Source organism: Ochotona curzoniae, unplaced genomic scaffold, assembly GCF_017591425.1.
Source record: "Ochotona curzoniae isolate NIBS_2020 unplaced genomic scaffold, NIBS_Ocur_1.0 scaffold_2453, whole genome shotgun sequence".
In the NCBI taxonomy this organism is placed as follows: Eukaryota; Metazoa; Chordata; class Mammalia; order Lagomorpha; family Ochotonidae; genus Ochotona; species Ochotona curzoniae.
Window position 1 is genome coordinate 21,386,789 of NW_024467094.1, and position 21,764 is coordinate 21,408,552.

Genomic DNA, 21,764 nt, shown 5'->3' on the forward strand with positions numbered 1-21,764 from the left:
GGCATGCTGGTGGTACAAGGTGGAGGAATAGCCTGCTGAGCTATTGCACCAGCCCCCAGAAATATCTTCCATCTTAAAGAAAAAATCACTAGTGCCTATAATTAACTGCAGCAGCTCAATTTTAAAAGTCAACACCCATAAGGAGCTATTTAATTTAAATTAATTTAAAAAAATAAAAGTAAAATTGTGTTCTTGAATCACTCTAGCACATTTCAAGTACTCAATATCCCTAGTAGGTATATCCACCATTAAAGATGGTTTTATTGGATAAATCTGAAACAGCAAAAATCCACATCAGTAACACTGACAGAAAAAATTACATCACATAGAATAAAGCACAGGCATTTAAAGAATCCGAGGAATCTTTGGGCCGGTGCAATGGCTCAGTGGCTAAATTCCCAGCCTTACATGCACCAGGATCTCGTATGGGCACAGTGTCCTGGATACTCCAATTCCCATCCAGCTCCCTGCTTGCGACCTGGGAAAGCAGTCAAGGACGGCCCAAGGCCTTGGACCCTGCACCTGTGTGGGAGACCTGGAAGAAGCTCCTGGTTCCAGATTGGCTCAGCTCTGGCAGCTCCACTTCTCATCCAGCTCCCTGCTTGTGGCCTGGGAAAGCAGTCGAAGACAGCCCAAAGCCTTGGGACCCAGCACCCGTGTGGGAGACCCGGAGGAAGTTCCTGGATCCTGGCTCTGGATCAGCACAACATCAGCTGTTGTGCTCACTTGGGGAGTGAATCATGGGACAGAAGATCTTCCTCTCCATCTCTCCTCCTCTCTGTATATCCGACTTTGTAATAAAAATAAATAAATCTTTAAGAAACAAACAAGAAAAAGAATACCATGAGAAAACATGACACATCTTCACCTTGGATGTCGCTCCATGATAGACCGCAGCACAATTCCAGGCACTAAGCTAAGCACTACAGCAGAGCCCAGCAACTCTGAGCGCAGCCTCCTCTTTGCCAACCACAATGACCCCCGCAGCAGGAACCCCACCACATTCCATGCTTGCTTCTATGAGCGCAGGGAAAGGAGGGTGTTTAGAATTGAAGGAATACAACAAAATGTGTCAGATGGCAGAAACATAATGTGCCAACAGTCAAGCACTGCAGACATTTGATATGCAGCTGAGGATTCTGTTCAGAATCTATAACTCTAGCAAGGTCATGTTAGACACTATCAATCTAAAATCCTGAAAAAGAAAAAAAAAAGTTCTTCACATTTAATGTTAAAATATTAAAATTCATTTCATGTATAAAAAGTAAATTAATTTACACTTCACTTTTTAAAGTTTCACAAGCTAACTCTATGCTCTAGCAGTTCTTGTTTCAGAAAGCTTCCTGTTACTTAGCAAACTAACAGAGAAGCTCAGAGGTCAAAGTCTTAAGATACCACTTAAAATAATCCTCATTAATTTTTAAAAGGGGAGGATGTGAAGTCAGAAACCATAATATACTGGAAGAATTCAATGATCTGAACTCCGCAATTAGTATCAACTAGAGCATATAGTCATATCAGCTAAGCTTAAGTTTGGATCATACAAAACTCCAAAAACTGGATGACTGAATTTTTCATGTGTACTTCTAAAGCTGCTTTATACTTAAAATCTTCAAATTACTGAGAAGAAAATGGCTTAACTCAAGTATTACAGAAACTCAGAAGCACAAAAAAAAAAAAAAAAAAAATCAGACCCACAGGAGCTGGTACCATAGCAGACTGATACTCTGCCTGTGAGTGCCAGCATCCCATCAGGGTGCCAGTTCATGTCCAGCTGCTCCATTTCCCATCCAGTTTCCTGCTTGTATCCCTGAGACCCTGCACCCATGTGAGAGACCTGGAAGAAGCTACTGGATCCTGGCCACTGTAGCCATTTGAGGAATGAACCAGCAGATGAAAGATCTCTGTCGCTACTACCTTTGTAAAACCTGCCTTTCAAACAGAAAGATAAATCCAATCAGTGACTGGCTGACTTCAATTTTGGGCACCATTCAACAACTCTGTCCCCTTTAACAGAAATGAAAAGTGATTTACTCAACCCATGACCTATCATTGACCAGTGAGCTGAAGCCGTGCCGTTGTAAAATAAACAGCAGTCTCACCGGCTTCTCCTGGATAAGGTTTACACACACTTCTTTGCAGAGAAGATATTTCAGATGCACTTCAGCACGAGGATGAGCCTGGGTTTCCCCTTCACACACAACAGTACTTTCCTAACTTTCCACATTCACTTACCACTCCAATTTAACAGAAGTAACTACAGCCATTCAGCTACAGCCATCCAGCACACACACACACACACACACACACACACACACTTTCCACATCCACTCTGTCACTTAAGCTTCAACCAACCTTTCCTAAAATCGCTTGTATAGGCTAGGTATATGCCATTACTTTATGTGCATTATAGATGACTGAAAAAAGCTGTTTTACTTCACCTGTTTTATGGTTTAAAGATTTACCATTCTTAACATTACAAATCTGAAAGGGAAACACTTTTTTGCTAGTGCAAACGTGATGCCTGTAAAGGACCATGTCATCATTTTACTCCTAGTCTGAGTATTAACCTTTTTATTTGCAAGGCTCCTTTATTTTTGTCATACTAGTAGGGTAAAGCAAATACAACTGCATTCCATGGAGTGTTCCATAGGTTAGTGACGCTAATCTTAAACCACAAGTCCTCCAGGGTCACTAAGTGAGTCCTGCAGCAGACTGCCCCGAGGCAAGAGCCGGAGTTTGGGAGAAAGCAAGTTAATGTATTATTTCTGCCATAAGAAAAACCAGGAAAGGGGGGACCAGGAAATTCAGGAGGTTCAAAGAGGCTTAATTCGGCCAAGCCTTCCAACAAATCACCTGTTTAAGCTAGCCGATGGCTAGTGGGCAATTGTGCCAAGGCGGCCTCCCAGGAGAAGGCACTTCGGGAAGAACTCTAGAATCCACCAAAAGGAAATGAGTTCAGGACCAACTCAGGCGCAGGTGTGTCCTTATCCCCAGGCTCTGTTCCATTCCAGACAATCCTGAGGGAGGCACGCACACACACACACACACACACACACACACACACACACACACAAATTTCACAACGACCTCAAGACCCCCGGACAACCTCCGGTTACACTTGGCTACCTTCTAGAACCAAAGAGCAGTGAAGAGTCACACACCCCACAAAGGAATCAAAAAAGGGGGCGGAAAAGGCGAGTTCCCCTGAGAGACCTTGACCCCACGCACTCCGAGACGGACCCCGCCCTGAGAATTGCGCCCCCCGCCCCCCTCCACTTCATCGTCTTTTCCCGCAGTGACCTTCTGCTCCTATAGCTTCGGGGAAGGCAACAGACAAGCTAGGGCCCTCAACACCCTCCCTCCTAATTCCCCACCCGCCCCCGGAAAGGTGTCTTTCGCACTTGAGAGCCGCAGAGGGGGAAGGAAAAAAAAAAGAGAGAGAGAAAAGAAAAAAAAAAGGTTGTTCCTCCCCAAACCACCCGCCGCATAACTCCTGGGTGCAGACATGATGGGGGAAAAAGGGAAGCGTGAGGCAATGGAGGGTTGACAGCCCCGCACCGGCGCACGGGCGCAGGCGACGGCAAGAATCCTTGCGGCGGTCGCGAGAAAACCCAAGAGAACCCCCTCTCCCACTCCCCTAGCCAAATGAATGAACTGAATAAGGAGGGACGGGAGGGATGGGGTTAATGTGCGCAGTTCTTGCCATCCAGGAAGCCGGAGCGAAAGGGCCGCAGAGCCGGGCCCAGCCTGGCCGGCCTTTGCACCTCGACTCGCGTCCTTCCCCCCTCACCTGCAGGGCCTTTAACCCCTTCAGCCTGCAGAGCCCCTTCCTCCGCCGAGCACCCCTCCCGTCCTGCCCCGGCCCACACTGCAGCTTCTTCCTTCCCCCTCGCCGTGACCACAGCCCTCCATAGCCCGCACCCGGCCGCACCTGGAGATGCTCCTGAAAACGAATTGGCAGAATCTGGGCCATGGCGCTGACGGCGGAGCGGGGGAGCGAGCCTCCTCCTGTCACTGGGGCTTCGGGGCAGTGGCTGCCCGAGCTCTCCGAAAGGAGAGGAAGAGGAGAAGGGGAGGGGTGGGGGAGGCTCGGCTCAAGCGGCTACTCTCCGGGGGACGCAGAGGAACTGGCAAGGCAGACGACCAGAGCTCGGGTCGGGGGCGGAGGCTCCAGGGGCCGGGAGAGCCGCAATGGCGGAACCGGGCGCAGCGCAGACTCCGGAAACGGCTGAGCCCCGCGGAAGGATCCCGGGCCACAGAATTGGGCCTCACCGCCCGGCCGCCTCACCGCCCTCCGCCTTATGTAGCCCTCCTCGCAGCGGCGGCCGGGCGCAGGGATCCGGGGCGCATGCGCGGACCGCTCGCACTGCCTGCAGCGACCGCAGGCCCAGAGCAGCACAGGGACTACTTTTTTTAGACTCATCACTTTCCCCAGGCAAAAGCTTTCCCTCCCCCAACTTTTTTTTTTTTTTTTTTGGATTTTGCCACATCATGCGACTCGGGGAGACCTACGTCATTTCCGCAGGCGCTGGAGGTCCCACCCACGGACTTCCAGGTGCACGTGACGCCGGTGGGGAAGGGTGGGCTCCTGCCGGCCGAGCGGGGCGCGACCGAGTTGTTTTTCTTGGCGGGGGGAAGCGGGGAGCGGGAGGACTGCGGCGTCGGCTTGGGGGGGAAGGCGGCGTCTGTCGGGCCGGCTGGCAAGGGCCGTGTCCTTCCCGCCGTCCGCTCTCCTGTTCCCGCGGTGACTCAGGAAAACGGCCCCGCCGCGGCCTCGCCTCCCCCGCTCGCTCGGAGGGCGTGGGCGGCTGCTCGCAGCGGGGGGACCCGGCCGACGGCCCCGCTGCTGGCCGCGGGCGGCTGGAACCCGGCCTCCCCTGGGAGCTGACGGGCTCAGAGCACAGCCGAGGCCGGCCCTGAGGTGCCCTGAGCGCAGGTCATTGCTGCGGACATTTTTGCACTCTCGTCCCTGCTAAGCTCTCTGCTCTATCAGATGTTGAAGGTTAGGATGATATCCTAAATAGAACTGCAGGATCCGAGCAGAGTTGTCAGCCACATGAAATGATGGACGAGTGGCAAAGATTTAGGGAATAACGCTGAGAATGGTGGGTAAAACCTGCACGTTCTTCCTAGAAGACAAGGACTGTGAGCCACCGCATCTCGTGCCATCACCTTTGCCTTGCCTGTTAAGGTTATCAGAGCGGGAGGTGAGCGCTTCTTCTCGAACCGCATTGAGGGGGATCTGCGGCATTCGTCACCAGATGCCAACCACCTGCCTTGCTGAAGTCATGGGTTGTAATGGTTCGTACGGCATCAGCACAATAAAAGATAATTTAGTCCTGTGCCTTCATCTGAATAGAAACACAACTCCCTCCCAGAGACCTTGGAAAAAATACCCCAAGTCCACAGTCCTGTGGTGTGTCCCCTTTCCAGTAAAAGAACACAGAACCCTAAGGAGGGCGAGGATTTTGTGTCTGCGCTGAACGGTTTCTGCCTACAGCGAAAAATGTTCTTAATCATTTCAGGTGCCTTTGGCGCTTTTCCCACAATATTGTTTCTCCCATGCTAAAGTTGAGAAGGGATCTGACAGGTAGACAAGAGAGTCAAGAAATTGTGCAGAGAAGAGGGCCTGCCATCATGTTGTAAGAGTGGAGATCTATGCTTGAAAAATTCTCACCTTGTAGTAAGCCAGATACTTGGGGATATTCTGCAGCATTCAGAGTGGCCTGCCAGCAGTTCAGCTGTAGCTGCTTCAGATCCTTTTCAGAAAGAGAAATTCTAAAAAATTCTGAGGGAGTTAGTTTTATTACAGCAATGCAGGTGCTTAGTCGGGTTACATTTTTCTATTTCAGCCTGAGATACAAGAGCTAGATCATGAATGGCCACCAACATTTAATGTATTATTAAATGTCTTGCATTCTCATACAAATGTAATTTTAAGCACATTTCAAATTCTAAAAGCAACTGATTTTGACTTAAATATTTGGTATGGAATGCCTAACCAAAAAGTGCATTGAAGTTTTGTTAAAATGAATGCTGAGTCATTTCACATCTAATACATGCATTATTTTCAGAAATTCTTTAGGGAAAAGGAAAAACAGATTGTGATATTCCAGATCATTTGCTACACCACACATGTCAAATTAAAATTTTTCTAAAGAAAAGGTCCAGATGATAATCATTTTGAAAATGCCTTTTCCAAATGAGCCATATTGATGACGTGGTAAGGGATGCCGTTTCTGTTCCTGACAGCACTGTGGAGGCAGGGAAGGATGACAAAACCCTGCGGCAGAACCCCAGGCCGAGGCCCTGTTCCCAGGCGCCTGAGCGTTGAGCTGCACTGGTTCAGACACTGCCTTCCCTCAGAGGGCTGGACAGACAACTTCATAAGCTGGCTTCTGCCTCCCAGGCCAACTACTACAAATGAACAATCACCTTTGTTTTTGGATTTAGAAAATATTCTAGCAAAGTTGCCATGCTAATAAGACATCGTCAAAATCTTTTCAATTTGGAGCTGTTTACCAGAATGTTCAACGGCAGTAGGGCCCTCCCTTGAGTTACAGCAAGTCCTTAGTCAAAAATCTACATTGCTTGGTCTGTTATTTGAGAAATGCTAGGTTCACAAGACTATACCAGAAACCTGTATTTTCACCCTAGCACTTCTCTGTAACTGTTCATCTTCCAGCAGCCCTGGTGCAAAGGCTTTGCCTTTTAACTTGACTCTGAACTAGCTGCACTGTAAAAGTCACAATGCAAAAACATTTGATATATTCAGATTAATTTTAAAAAAGACTGTCAACCTACTGTGCCAAATATGTACACCTCAGATTATAATGAAGCCAGAAGAGATATGCTTTATCAAGTCAGATAACTAGTTTTACCATTTAAATAGCCTTGAAACATCGTAGCCCCCTTCCACTAGGTCTTAATTTTTTCCAGCTAGAAAAAGAAGAGCACATCAGATGCTAGTAACAAAATAATCATCCCTGCAATTTTAGTGTCCCGTTGTATTTTTGGCTATGTACAGTGATTTCTAGGCAAAGCTCCCCATGAAATATGGGAGGAAACAGTACAAAAAGGAAAAAATTTAATGGCCCCCTTTTGTTTTTTGTATGAAACGGACCTAAATCTCTTAACAGCATTCATTGCTCAAGCTTTTCCTAAAACTTTTGTGTTCTTAAGCATATGATTTGCAGTAAACAGGGATAGTTGTAAAATCATTAATAAGCCTTATCTTTTATATCAGTATTGAGCTTGATCCAAGGAAAAAGCCAAGACTAGCCCTATACAGTTGAATTCCAACCAGGAATATAGTCATAAATGCCCTTCCTAGGTTTTCTGAAGGTCAAATAAAGTCCTAGCAAATGAAATGGCTTATGACCCTTTACCTTAAAAAAGCTATCTCAGAGTGCTGGCACATGTCTCAACAACTAAATCCTCCCCTTGCAAGCACCAGTTCATGTCCTGGATGCTCCACTTCCCATCCAAGTCCCTGTGGCCGGGGAAAGCAGAAGAGAACTGCCCAAAGCCTTTGGACCCTGTACCTGCATGGGAGACCTGGAAGAAGTTCCTGGCTTTGAAGTGGCTCAGCTCAGGCTGTTGCAGCCATCTGGGGAGTGAACTAATGGATGCAAGATCTTGCTCTCATTTCCTGTATATCTGCCTTTCCAACAAGATGTGTGTGTGTGTGTGTGTAAGCTATCTCAGTAAATTTGGGTTAAATATGGTGATTCACAGAGCATGTAACAGAAAAATCTAGATTCACTTTAACCCTATTTATCCTTCCATAACCAAATACTAAAGTCTTAACTTTCTGACTTTGGCCTAGGCCAGCCTCAGCTGTTAGTAAGTTAAGAGTTAACTAATGAGATAGAAGCTATTTCAAGCTGAATAAACAAACAAACAAATATGAGATATTTTATAGAAAGGAGAGAGAGATCTTCCACACTGGTTCATTCCCTGAATGGCTCAATACTCAGAGCTGAGCCAATGCGAAGTCAGGAGCCAGAATCTTCTTCCAAAGGAGTCAATACGTGAAGAAGCTTCTTCTCCCATGTGGGCACATGGGACTAAGAACATGGTGCCATCTTCTGCTGCTTTCCAGACCACAGGCAGGGAGCTGCATCAGAAGTGCAGCAGTCAGAACTCAAATTCGTTTGGGATACTAGTGCTGCAGGCTCAAGAGTAGCTTGCTAAGCCAATGTACCAACCCCAAATTCTCTACACCTGACCCTAATTCAATCACGTACGGCAATGTTAAAATTCTGGAACAAAACACCAACTGGCTACCGAGTGCGAAAGATAAACATGAACAAATTAACAAGGCTAGAAAGGTTCAAAGAAATATCACTGCTTACCTACAAGGAAAGCACATAGGTTTCAAGTCTTTCACTACAGGCTTCATGTTTCTAGTTTTAAATAAATTGTTCAGATGCCAAAGGAAATAACTGGAGAAGTGAGTTACCTATATAAAATATATACTCTGTTTTTGCACAAAATATCTAAATACACATTATATTGTGGTTTGACTTTTAATGACACTAGCAGCTTTATTTAACAAACATTGAAGTGAATACTATGTGCAAAGCACTATGCTAGATGCCATGAAAGATACAAATATGAAACAGTCATAGTCCCTGCCCACAAGGAGCGTATACTCTAGTGAGGGAGACAGATACACAAAGAACTAGATAGAATACAAGGCAGTAAACAAGAATAGGCAAGTGCTAAATATGGCCTGAGTAGGATGCTAACTAGCCTCAAGATTCAAATCAAAAACACCACTTATGTTGTGCTGGCTGCACTGAAAATTCCACCTGAAGAGTGGCATTAATGGATGTCTGAAGGATCCTACCCTAGCAGCTGGAGGCAAGAAAGTAGCCCAGGCGGAGGACTGTCATATCCACATACATGATACTGATACAAGTATGTAGGTACAGCTAAAAAAGAACTTGTATATATATTATGTGTGTATATATATATATATGTATATATATATCATCTGTCCTTTGGTTAATGGCTATAGCTACTGTTTTAAACAATATACTTTTATATAAAAAGGAATTTGTATGATCCCAGAAAAATCAATTAAAGAATTAGTATTAATTTAAGAAAGAATCCTGCCATAGACAATTTTATTTACTAATCAATTAAGTCATTTCTCTAAATATCTATAAAGCTCTGTAACAATTAATTGGTTAGACATCTAAGTATTGCTGAGTAAAAATCTCTTCAGTTCAGCCTTTTGAAGGAAATGGTCACATACCTGATTTAACAGTATTCTAACAGCAACAAGAAGGTCTTGAAGAGATTTAAGGAAAATAATTTTAATGCTTCAATGCAAATGAATACACATCAATTAAATACAATTCACTGTTCTTTAAAAATATCTCAATGACAGCATTTGATACCAGTTAAGGCCAGCAAAATTGAAGTGAGGAAAATATTACATGTACTGTCTTTCATTTGTTTATGTTTCATTGCCTTATGACTATGGCAACCCAATGTTTTATATCAAAATTCCATGTGGGTATTGATGAGCTTTGATTGGCTTTTAATTTGTAGGCTGCTAAAGCTGCTGACCACTTCCTCTTGGTAGTGCTGTCTGAAATAACTTGTAAAGCAGAAGCACATTTCCTGGCTGCTTTTCCTACTTCCTGAATTGGAGACTGTTTATCCTGTTTCCTTCCGTGTGTCACTGTGGTCCTGGGTCCTCTGCTGCTTCCTCTCCAAAAAACGAGCCCGTGCATCTGATATGGATTTGTCATCATTTCTTCTTTGCATTTTCTTTAGGACCTCTTTTGATATTTCATCTGAAAACATTACAAATAATTCAATAAAACTTTAGTTCTGAGATGTATTACTAGAAATGTTCATAAGAGATGCTCTGATTCTTTTCATGTTAATGAAAAAGAATTAAGAAGAAATTAAACTGGCTTGTGAAAAATGCTAACTTATGATAAAATCTAATGAGTCAGGAAAAAAAAAAAACCTGACCCTAATTCAATCAGGTATGGCAATGTTAAAATTCTGGAACAAAACATCAAGTGGCTACCATTTGCAACTCTTTCATGATCTTGGGAGCAGTATTTCACCATTCTCCTTCCCAATGTTAAATAAAATTAATATAATGTGCTTCATCACTGAACCTCAAAAGGATTTACTGAAGAACTTTTTGTCTTGAACTGGTAAGCTTTTTAGTTTAGTTTAATTTGATCCATTTTTATACTCCCAAATCAGGACCTAACATTTTATGAAAAAATCCCATCAAAAAAGGATTTCTGAAGTAATAATTTACAAAAAAAATATAAAAATATGAACAAAATAAATAACACACTAGCGGGCAACAAGAGAACATGGCAGTTAAGAAAACATATGATTCACTTACCCTTAAGCTGCTTTACATTTTCCTTATTTGTCCATCTCCTCCTTGCATCTTCTCTCACTTCACGTCGTGCCACACTGCTCAAATCATGAGCATTAAGTTCATGCAACTTGGGTAACAAGTCTCTCACCCATTCATACCGGATAGGACACACAATTCTTGCGTAGACTTTGGTGGTAACTAATACTTCATGAAAAATGATCCATTCAAGCTTAGTTTCCTGTTCATGAAGCTATACAAATAAATTCATTTAAACTAACTCAAAAATCTGTTGCCCTACTCCCCAATAAATCAACCAAACAACAGCAAAAATCTTTCAGAATTGATTGCTATCTTAGTTAAACAAGAGGCATGGACAACTAATATTTTTAAGCACTATGTCATATACTTTTTGACCTCAAAGCAAAAAATATAAGACATCCATGACTTATTCCAACATCTTCATATGTCTTTATTAAACATACTTACTGCTGAGGAAGGATGAATGTGAACTGGGCTTCCACGCCCATCCATTGTACAAAATGTTCTCCCAACAGATCTATAATTTAAAAAATTAAATGATAAAAACCAGAACAATAAATAAGTAAGGAATGAAGTCCAACAATGAAATATGACCTGGAGCACTATAAGGCAGAGGTTTAAGTTTATGTCACTGTAACATCTCCACCAGTTCATCTTAAGTTAATGATGGAAGGTAAGCAGTCATTTAAGTTTAAGCATTTCTGGTCAATAAGTAGCTTTCTAACCAATAATGTTATTTGTGTTTTAGAGTTTCCAAAATGCTTTCATAAGAAATCCTCAAAAAATGAATCCTGAGTCTCTTTGGTTATGCCATCACTTCCTGGATATCTTCCATCAACACTTCACCCCTTATGAAGATGTCCTCCTCAAACTTTTGATACCCCATAGAAAAGAAACTCTCCCTATTCAACCCAAGCCAAATACCCTTCCTAGGAATGCTACCTTCAATATTTTTGCCTTTCTCACCCCCCAAAAGGTAACAGTTTTGCAAGAAAACCCCTGTTGGGTCCCCCGGGGTTATCATAACCAATGCTGGATAGCTGCACCACATACATCTCTCTCCTGCCCTGCTCGAGCATCAATGCCCTACTCCTGGTCACTGACTCTCCTGTAAACAATTATGAAAAGGTTCACTGTAATTAACTGATTTCATAATCACCACAAGCTTAAGTCAAATGTTCAGTCTTTAATATTTTAAATGGTTCAATATTGCAGTCATACAGTTGTACTTCTTGATCCATCTCTCCAGCTCACGCTACTTACCTTCGAGCTACATTTTTGAAATAGCCTGCACAAAGACATCTTCGTAGTACTTCATGTTTAGGGCCTTCAAATGTCTCTCTTGGGAAATCACTTTGCTGTCGAAAGAATATACAGAGTGGTAAACCTCAGAGAAAATTTTGAAATAATCATTCATTCTGAAAAATTAAAAACTCTATAAAGATTTCTGCTTGCCAACATAAAGAAACAGGGACAAGATTTACTCTTATACCTGAAACAAGCAAAATATGTACCAAATACATGAAATAATGAAAATATACAAAATAATGCTTTCTAAAATACTGTTTAATCAGGCAAAAAAAAAAGTGACCCCCGAGAAAAATAAATGAAGTAAGCTAAACAACTTCCCCAGTTCACAGCCTTGAGAATCCAGAACAAAGCAGAAGTAAGAAAAAAACCAAATGGAGTGAAGCAAGCACATTGAGTTAAAGACAGAGTTGGAAGGGTAAGAACTGCTAAGACTCCAGAGATGTGCACAGGTCCCCCTTAAGTGTGCACACATGTACTGATCAGCAAATCAACGTGAGGCAGCACTGAACCAGGAAGGGTAGGTAGTGACAGCACTTGGTGCTCAACACACAGGGCTAGTTTCTATAACCTGGACTAGAATTCCTCACTGGGTACCTGATTTGGATTAAACTACTCAGAGGAGGCTTGCCTCAGTAGCAGGAATAATCCATCTCAGACTAAGGGTTTCTCTGATCCCACATAACAAATCTTAAAAGTGAGAACCAAGGGCCTGGTGTGGTGGTTTTGTGGCTAACGTCCCCACCCTGAACACACTGGGATCACATACAGGCACCAGTTCTAATCCCGGCAGCCCTGTTTCCCATCCAGCTCCCTGCTTGTGGCCTGGGAAAGCAGTGAGGATGGCTCAAGGTCTTGGGAACCTACACCCACATGGGAGACCTGGAGGAGGCTGTGGGCTCCTGGCTTCGGATCGGCATAGCATCGGCCGTTGCACTCACTTGGGGAGTGAATCATTGGATGAAAGATCTTCCTCTCTGTCTCTCCTCTCTAAATATTTACTTTGCAATAAAAACAAACAAATCTAAAAAAAAAAAATTGGAAAAAAAATAAAATGAAACCCAAGAGGATCAAATAATTTCTAACTAGAATACAAAATTATCCAGCAAGATAAATGAAATTCACATATGACATGCATTCAAAAATTACCACACAGAGAAATAGGAAAATAGAACACATAATGAGGACATAAATGAATTAAACTCAACTCAGAAATGGTACAAGTTAAAAAATTTATATTATGAATCTATTATAATTGGATTTTAAATGTTCAAAAATTCAGTAGAGACAGATTTAAAAGAAAGTTTTAAGACTTGACTCTAATATCTCAAAATGAAAACTATAACATCTGAAAGAAAAAATGTACTTGATAACACTAATGTCAAAGTAGACCCTGCAGAGGGAAAGATTAATAAGATTAATAAGCTGGCAGACAAAACAAGAAGTAATATTTAAAATGAAACAGAAAAAGAATCAAAGACAGAAGGCAGTAATGAAAGTAGTGGTGTCAGAATTACTGTTTAGTGTTTCAGTATGGGATGCTGAAAATTTTCTGGAAATGAATAGTAGTAAGAGCAACAGAACGTTATAAATACACTTACAGCTTCTAACCTGTGCACTTAAACATGATACATTTTGTGCCATAAATATTTTTAATGAAATTTTAAAAAGACAAAAAATAGGTAAGGAAATAGAAATGCTAATTGCCTGGATTTGATCAGTTTATACCATATAAACATGCTTAAACACTGTACCAATCCCATAGAAATGAACAAATACCACAGCAAACTAAACTTTTTTAAATGAAAGAGACTTCTAAGTAATTTTGCTAAGTAAAGGAAGCCAGACTCAAGTACATATGGTATGAGTCCATGTATGTAAAATAAAATTAAATGTAAACTTATATGCAGGGATAGAAAGCGTACTAGTGGTTCCCTGAGTGAAAGCAGAAAGCCTGGGAAGGGAGATGGAAGGATGATAAAAGGGTATGAGCAAACTCTGGAAGGTGGTTGATACATTCATATTACCTTGATTGTGTAATATTCATGGGCTTACACAGAGGTCAAAACGTAATCAAATAGTACACTTAAAATATACAGATTACTGCATAACAACTTTACTTCCATAAAGACTTTTTTTAAAAAAAAAAGTTTACCTAATTGAAAGAAAGAGCAACAAATAGTGAAACTGAGAAACAAAGAGATTTTTCATCTACAGGTTAACTCAGCTAGAAGTGGACCAGGCCAAACCCAGGAATGCAGAAGCCCACCTGGTCTCCCAAATGGGTGGCACAGGTCAAAGTATTTGAGTCATCATCTGCTGCTGCCCATGATGTACCTGGGAGATGAGCATACCAAGCCAAAGCTTAGTACAATGCCCCTAACGCTCACTCTAAGTAAAGCTATATATTTAAGTATCTTCATTTCTTTTTTTTTAAAAAAGATTTTATTTTCATTACAAAGTCAGATACACAGAGAGGAGGAGAGACAGAGGGAAAGATCATCCGTCCAATGATTCACTCCCCAAGTGAGTGCAACGGCCAGTACTGCGCCAATCCGAAGCCAGGAGCCAGGAACCTCTTCCAGATTTCCCACATGGGTGCAGGGTCCCAAAACATAGGGCCGTCCTCGACTGCTTTCCCAGGCCATAAGCAGGGAGCTGGATGGGAGGTGGAGCTGCTGGGATTAGAACTGGTGCCCATATGGCATCCTGGCACATTCAAGGCGAGGCCTTTAGCTGCTAGGCCACGCCACCAGGCCCTAAGTATCTTCATTTCTTAAGATAAAATTCCCTTATTGTCACCCACATAGGGTCAAGGAGGTGGCTATATGCAAAAGAAAGCAAAAAGGGAAGACAGAAGAATGGAAGGAGGGATAAGAAGCAAGTGGACATCAATGACAAGTCAATATAAAATATACAGGTCCTTAGCAGGCTGGCATTGCGGTGTAGCGACTGAAGCTGCTGTCTTCAATGCCAGTGTCCCATATGGCATATGGCTGCTGATTCAAGTCTCAGCTGCTCCACTTCTGTTCTAGCATCCTGCTAATGACCTGGGAAAAGTAGTGGAAGATGGCACAGGATTTGGGCCCCTGTCACTTAGATGGGAAACCTCAAACAAGCTCCTGCCTTCAGCCTAGCCCAGTGCTAGCCATTGTAGTCATTTGTGACTGTACCAGCAAATAAAAGATCTCTTCTCTCTAACTCTTTGACAAAAATAAACAGATCTTTTCTTTAGGGAAAAAAAAAATAGAAGAGGCAACATATAGGTCCAAAGTGCTCATCAAGGGAAAAAACCGTAATAACAATCACCTGTTTAAGCTTTCTGATTAGCTCCCTAAGTTGAGCTTCCACACGAAATGCAGAAAATAAGCACCTCCAATGAATCCAATGTTTTTGGCACCATGAAGCTGGAGCTCCACTGCAAAACAAAAAAGTGTTATCTGGAAATGTCTTCTGTAATTGAAACAAAATTTAACATTCTGCTGTAGATACAAAAACAATTAGCAAATGTCAGCTATTTTATATTTTACAGTACCTATCCAACCCTCCAAAAACCTATTCGCAATTTGAAAAAAATGTAGGTGTCTTCGACTATACTAAAAAAAAAAAAATATATATATATATATATATATATATATACATTGTAAACATTTCTCCGTAAACATGAATTCACAAAAATATTGAATCATTTTCTCACCTAAGCTACCTATATAGAAAGAAAATTTTATAGTCATTTTCAGGAAATGTTTAGAGAGAGAAGAAAACAGTATTGTATAACAGACACCTATTAAGTAAGTAATAATCACCTTGAGGTCAATATCATCCTCACTGAACTTTCTGTCTGAAGTTTCACAATGAGTATACATTGGAGTTATGTATCAAAGAGAGCTACCTAACTTACCTTGATTTGCACTGTTCAAAGATGACAGCTAAAGTTGCAAAGTCATTAAATCCTCCAGCCTTAGCTGCCAATTCTCGATGTCTCTGTTCTGCTTCTTTCTGGTACTCTGGATCAACTAAAATAATTGGAGAAGCAGTTTAGTTCAAGTTTATATTAACTGTCTATATTCACATTTTAAGATTTTTTTCAAGAATCAATCTCTACCTCATTTTCTGTGGTGGAATAACTGCTTGAGGATGGGGAGTTTTAATTTCTTCAACTTCTTTGACCACATTTTGCTGGTTTTTATAAAAACAGTATTGCTACTTCTACCAATATTTGCTTTGATTTTTAAATATTTAGAATGTAATTTCCAAATTATTATTTTTTAGTTCTAAGAGTAATATATGCTCATATATAAAATATATATAATGGTAAAAAACAACATACAGGTCACATATCTCTTATCTACTGCTTAGAAACAGATTCCAGTTTTTCAGATTCTGAAATGTTTACACTCTACCAGTTGAGTGTCCCTATTCTGTTCCAATTTAGAAAACAAAACAAAGCCTTTTTTCTTTCACTTATTTGAAAGGCAGGGAGTCAGAAACAGATGGAGATCATCTACAGGTTAATTCCCCCAATGTCTGCAATAGCCAGGATGGATCAGGCTGAAGGTTAGAAATAGGATCTTCTATTTGGGTGACAGACTCAAGTACCCGAGACATTACCTGCTGCCTCCCAGGGTGTATGTTAGCAGGAAGCTGGAAACAGAAGTAAAGCAGGGCACTGTGATACAGGTTGTGTGTGTTCCAAGCAACATTTTAACCACAGTGCCAAATAATCACCCCATGAAACAATCATGTTTAAGCAGACCTGAGACTCAAGCCCAGAACTCAAAACCTGGCATTCCGGTATGGTGTGCAGACCTCCCAGCTGGTATTTCAATCCCTATGCCAAATGCCCACGCTCATCTGTCTCTCTTAGTAAAGTATCTCTTCAAACCTTTTGCCCATGTTTAGAACTTCAAAAAATTCTAATCCATCAATCCTTTCTTCTACCAGCCCAAGTCTACTGTTTGTTTAATCCTTCTAGTAAAGTTTTCATTTTGTTTACTTTATCTAATAGGCCGAGTTTCTAACTAAACATCTTAAGCTAAGCCAATGGTATTTTCTCTCTTTCAAACAAATAAATTGAATAAGCAAAAAAAAAAAAAAAAGTAAAAAAAAATTAAAACTAGCAAAATGCCACAATAAATTCAAGTTAAGTATAGAAAAGTCTAAAGTCGTGTTACATAGTTTTTATCATATCAGCAAATTTATCTTCTGACTAAATGACACTTTATTTATCTGTTTTTACTTTTCCACAATAGTCATTTCTTTAGTTATATTATTCCCAGGTAAGATTTCATTATCAGTTTTACCTTGGGCAAATATGCAGATGCCACTGAGGCAAAAAACTGAAAATAAGAAGCTAAAGCAGTAAAACCAGGCTGTCAGCTGAACTGCAGTCGTGGTATATTTTTCTATACGACAGTCAATCAATAAACAAGACTATTGTAGCACAGAGTGCTCCAGTAACAACATTCTTCAGAGATGAAGCCCCGAAATAAGGCTTTCAATAGCCACATATACATAAAATATCCTTTATCAAAAAAGGATCACAATCAAAAAAATTTTTTAAATGTCAGGACCAACCCAGTGTTATTCCAAATTTTTTCATTTTAAGATGTTATTTAACAGATAAAAAGCCCTCACTCCACTGCCTTTTACAATAATGACTATACTACCAGCTGCTACTACAGAGATTACTAAAACATGGAAAAGAAGCCTCATCTTAATTTTAAAATCTTATTCACTATTAAGATCTGAGAATATGAGCCAGCTAAAATTTTGTGACCCATTCCAGCCAAAAAGATTACTTAACCTATAAAGACTATACTGCTTATAGGACAATGTACACGCTGGGTGAAACAAAACCTCAGCAAGTCACATGCTCCAAAGCAGACGCTGAATCTTACAGCAGCAAGGTCACAATGACTCAGGTTTAAAAACCTACATCACTCATCTATACAGTAAAAATATCTCTTAAGTATAGCTAAGAAGCTAATGGCCATGTAGGAATCAGATGTGGGATATGTTTAGGAAACAAACTTGCTTTTCATCTAAATCTTTTTATGTTTTCTGAATTCTTCACTATATGTATCTATTGAGATGGTGGTATAAGAATTTAGGTGAAGCTTCCACAGACAACGACATTAAAATAATTAAAACAAGCAGCTGTTGTGGCACAGCAAGCTAAGCAACCACTTGGGAAGTCTGCATTCCACACAGAATCGGCAGCTTGATCCTGGCTACTTGGCTTCCTTTGCAGATTTCAGCTAATGCATTCTATTGTGACAGACCCAGATGGAATTCTGGGAGCCTGGCCTTGGCCTGGTCCAGCCCTGGCTGCTGCAGGCATTTGGAGAATCAGTGGATAAAATATTTTTTTTTCTCTCCCTTTCAATTTCCCTCCCTCACTCCTCCTTTTTGTCTACTTTTAAGTAGATGAAAAATAAAAAAAATTTTTAAACAGGAAAAACTGAGCTGACACATGGCTCCACCAAATCCCATACATGCATCAATTTGTGTCCTGGCTGCTCCACTACCCTTCCAGCTCCCTGCTTATAACCCAGAAAAGCAGAGGATGGCCCAAGCCTTGAGATCCTGCACCTGCATGGGAGACCCAGAAGAGGCTCCTGGCTCCAGATTGGCTCAGCTCCAGCTGTTAGGGCCTTTGAGGCATAGAAACAAGTTCTGTGTCTACATCTCAAATAAAATCAAAACAAAAACATTGTAAAAGACACATAAACGGCCGATAAACACATGAAAATTTGTCCAATATCATTATTCACTTGCAGAATGCAAGCTAAAATCATAAAGAGGTAGATAATAGAATGAAGATAATTTGCAATATCAAACATTGAGGACACATGGTGCCAGCTGGGCTCTCAAACATGGCTGGTAAGATTTTATAAAGTATACTCCCACAACAGGAGTACACATCACAATCAGTGTATACACCATTATGAGAAAAAGGTTTGACAGTATCTTAAACATGCAGCTACCCAAAAGCATAAGAATCTCTTTCCTAAGAATCTACCTTATCTAAGAAAACTTAAAATACGTATCTACAAAACACACAATAAGTAAACAAAATAAAACAACCAAGCAAATAAAAGCCAAACATCTTTATAAATAACCCTGTAGGAAATAATTCAATATACATCAACAGGAAGACAAATAGAGCAATTGCAGCATGGTCATACAACAAAACACTACACAATGCAACCATAAAAATACAGCACTGATAACACCACAAAATGGACCCATCTCACATATATTATGTTGAGCAAAAGTAGCCCAACACAAAAAATAAACATAGCATACTTTATTTAAATGAACTTTCAGAAGCAAAACTAAACTAAAAACAGAAAACAGCTGACTGGAGATAGGTGGGGTGGCATCCGATTGAGGATGACAGGGAGAGAACATTTGGAAATGATAAAACTGGTCTGTATCTTGATAAGGGCATGGGTTACGTGGGTGCATACGTTTCATAAAATTCACTGATACAACTAAGATTTATGCATTTCACTATATGTAAATTTATCTTAAAAAAAAAAGAACAAATACTGAACTCTAGTCTTTTTTTTTTTTTTTTTAAGCTCTACAGGCAGAAACAGATAAATGAAGGGCCATGACAGCCAGGACTTGGCCAGTCTGAATCCAGGAGCTGGGCACCCAATTCAAGTCTATCGTGTGGGTGGCAAAAACCCAGCTACTTAAGCCATCATCTGCCACTTCCAAGGGTGAACCTTAGAAGTAAACTAGAATCAGAACAAACTTGAAACCAAGCACTTGGATAGGAAATATGGGTATCCTGGCCACTACACTACATGTTTACCCACAGTGTAACAATTTGAAAGTAATTTAATGTATTCTAGGAAAAATGCATAATGCAAAAATGGACTCTAGATTAGATAATGGTATTCATCAATGTTAAATTTCTTGACTTTGGCAAATGCCTTATGGTAAATAAGAAATTTCTTTGTTTTTAGTAAATATACACATAAGTATTTGTGGTAAAGGAATACAGTGTTTCCAATTTAATCTTAAATAATTTTTAAATGCACAATATAGCATGTATATATATCACAGCAACACATAAGTTATCTATCTAGAAGAACATACATATAGATGGAGATATAGACAGATCTAGGTATATATCAAGATGGATGGATAGAATAACACACAGGAGGAAGAAAAATGTTAAAATCTGCTAGAGGCAGAAGGTATCTGGCAGAGTAGTCAAGATACTACTTGGGACACCCCCATGCCATGCCTGGACTTCAGTTAAGGTTTCACTCCTGAATCTAGCTTCCTGTTAATGTGCATCTCAGGAGGGAGTGGAACATGGCTCACGTTACTGGGTTCCTGCCAATACTGAGTTCTCAGCTCCTGACTGTGCCCTAGCCCAGCCCTGGCTATTGTGAGCATTTGGTCAGTGAACCAAAGGCTAGGAGATCTCTGTGTCTCTCTGCCTTTCAAATAAATCAAATTTTAAAACAGAGTTGGAACTCACTGGTTTTACCAATTAAAAAATTAACTCCAGAAAAAGTAACGCACAGTCAAGATAATCAAGTGTATTCTTTACTCTCACTTCAATATTCTGGAGTAATTTTTTAACAGTATTTTTACCTTCATACTACTTAATGGAAACTGGTCAACTAAAACAACACAATAGAGGTACTACTAGAATCAGAAGGAATTTTTTTTTCCTCATTTTATTCTCATTTATTTGAAAGACAGAGAGAGATAGACAGACAGAGCCAACCTTCCATACTGGTTCACTCTCAAATGCCCATCACTCCACCTAGGTCTCCCAAGTGGTGGGCAGAGACCCTACTACCAGAGCCATCACCTCTTGCCTTAGAGGATGCCCATTTGCAGGACACTCAATTGGAAGAGGGAGGCCAGGAACCTAAGCACTCCTATGTAGGATGTGGGCATCCGAGGTGATGCCTTAATGTCATGCCAAATGACCACTTCTGGAATCAGAATTCTGACACATAAGTAATTCATGAGGAGTACATAGCACTTCAAATAAATATTAAAAAAAAAAAAAGAATCGTGATAATGAGAAATTAATCTGGACACAAAATTTAATCCACAAAGGACTAAGGCCAGTTACATGGCATACTCTATTATTAGGTTTGATGCAGGCAAGATATAGTGTCATTTCAAAGCTCTTGAGAAAAAAAATTACTAGATAAAAGCAAAACTGGCATATGTCAATATTAAGCTGTGTCTCATTCTGAGAAACGAAGGAAAAAGAAGTTTGAAGATAGAGAAGCATCTAACAAAAATTTCTAAGACACAAAGGCTGAACCACCTTTGCTTACAATTCTAGAAAAAAACGGAAGTTAATATATTACTAATTTACCAGAGGAGGACAAAGGTTCAGTCTATTATCTTCCTTTACCAGTGAAAGGAAATTAACTATCAGCCAGAAACGTTAGATTTACCCTACGCCAAACAACTAAGTTAAAGGATAACAAAATGTAAAAATTGTTTATCCTTAGTTTCCTGCCCCCTAGGTATATAGTAAATCTTCAACTTCTGCTTAGTGAATTACTGAAAATCTATTTTCCATGTATATGGAACAGAGGAATCAATACTCATAATATGTTAGACCTTCCTAACTTTATAGATTTAATACAATCCAAATTAAAATCCTGGCAAGTTGTTTTGTAGATTTCAATAAACTGGTTCTAAGGATTACATGGAAAATAAAAGGACCAAGAAGAGGAGAATTAATCCTACCTAACTTCAAGAGTTAAAAGTTAGGGCCCGGTGGCGTGGCCTAGTGGCTGAGGTCCTCGCCTTGAACGTGCCGGGAACCCATATGGGCACCAGTTCTAATCCCGGCAGCTCCACTTCCCATTCAGCTCCCTGCTTGTGGCCAGGGAAAGCAGTCAAGAATGGGCCAAAGCTTTGGGACCCTGCACCCATGAAGAAGTTCCTGGATCCTGGCTTCGGATCGGCATGGCATCGGACGTAGTGCTCACTTGGGGAGTGAATCATCATTGGACGGAAGACCTTCCCCTCTGTATATCTGACTTTC

The 21,764-nt window shown here is 40.8% G+C and overlaps 2 protein-coding genes across 4 annotated transcripts in view; both read right to left on the reverse strand.

Annotated features, from left to right (window-relative positions):
• Positions 1-4,264, reverse strand: part of CLTC (clathrin heavy chain) — a 68,375-nt gene extending 64,111 nt beyond the window's left edge. For both annotated transcript variants that reach the window (XM_041000960.1, XM_041000959.1), the window contains exon 1: positions 3,935-4,264. In XM_041000960.1, coding sequence (XP_040856894.1) covers positions 3,935-3,976 — 42 coding nt within the window. In that variant the 5' untranslated portion in view covers positions 3,977-4,264. The remainder of the gene's footprint in view (positions 1-3,934) is intronic.
• A 4,262-nt stretch (positions 4,265-8,526) lies between these two features.
• The window catches only part of DHX40 (DEAH-box helicase 40), a 35,300-nt gene continuing 22,062 nt past the window's right edge, over positions 8,527-21,764 (reverse strand). For both annotated transcript variants that reach the window (XM_041000391.1, XM_041000392.1), the window contains 6 exons: positions 15,618-15,732; positions 15,026-15,134; positions 11,672-11,766; positions 10,856-10,925; positions 10,391-10,619; positions 8,527-9,815 (listed from right to left, as the gene is read on the reverse strand). In XM_041000391.1, the coding sequence (XP_040856325.1) occupies positions 9,676-9,815; positions 10,391-10,619; positions 10,856-10,925; positions 11,672-11,766; positions 15,026-15,134; positions 15,618-15,732 (758 nt within the window). In that variant the 3' untranslated portion in view covers positions 8,527-9,675. The remainder of the gene's footprint in view (positions 9,816-10,390; positions 10,620-10,855; positions 10,926-11,671; positions 11,767-15,025; positions 15,135-15,617; positions 15,733-21,764) is intronic.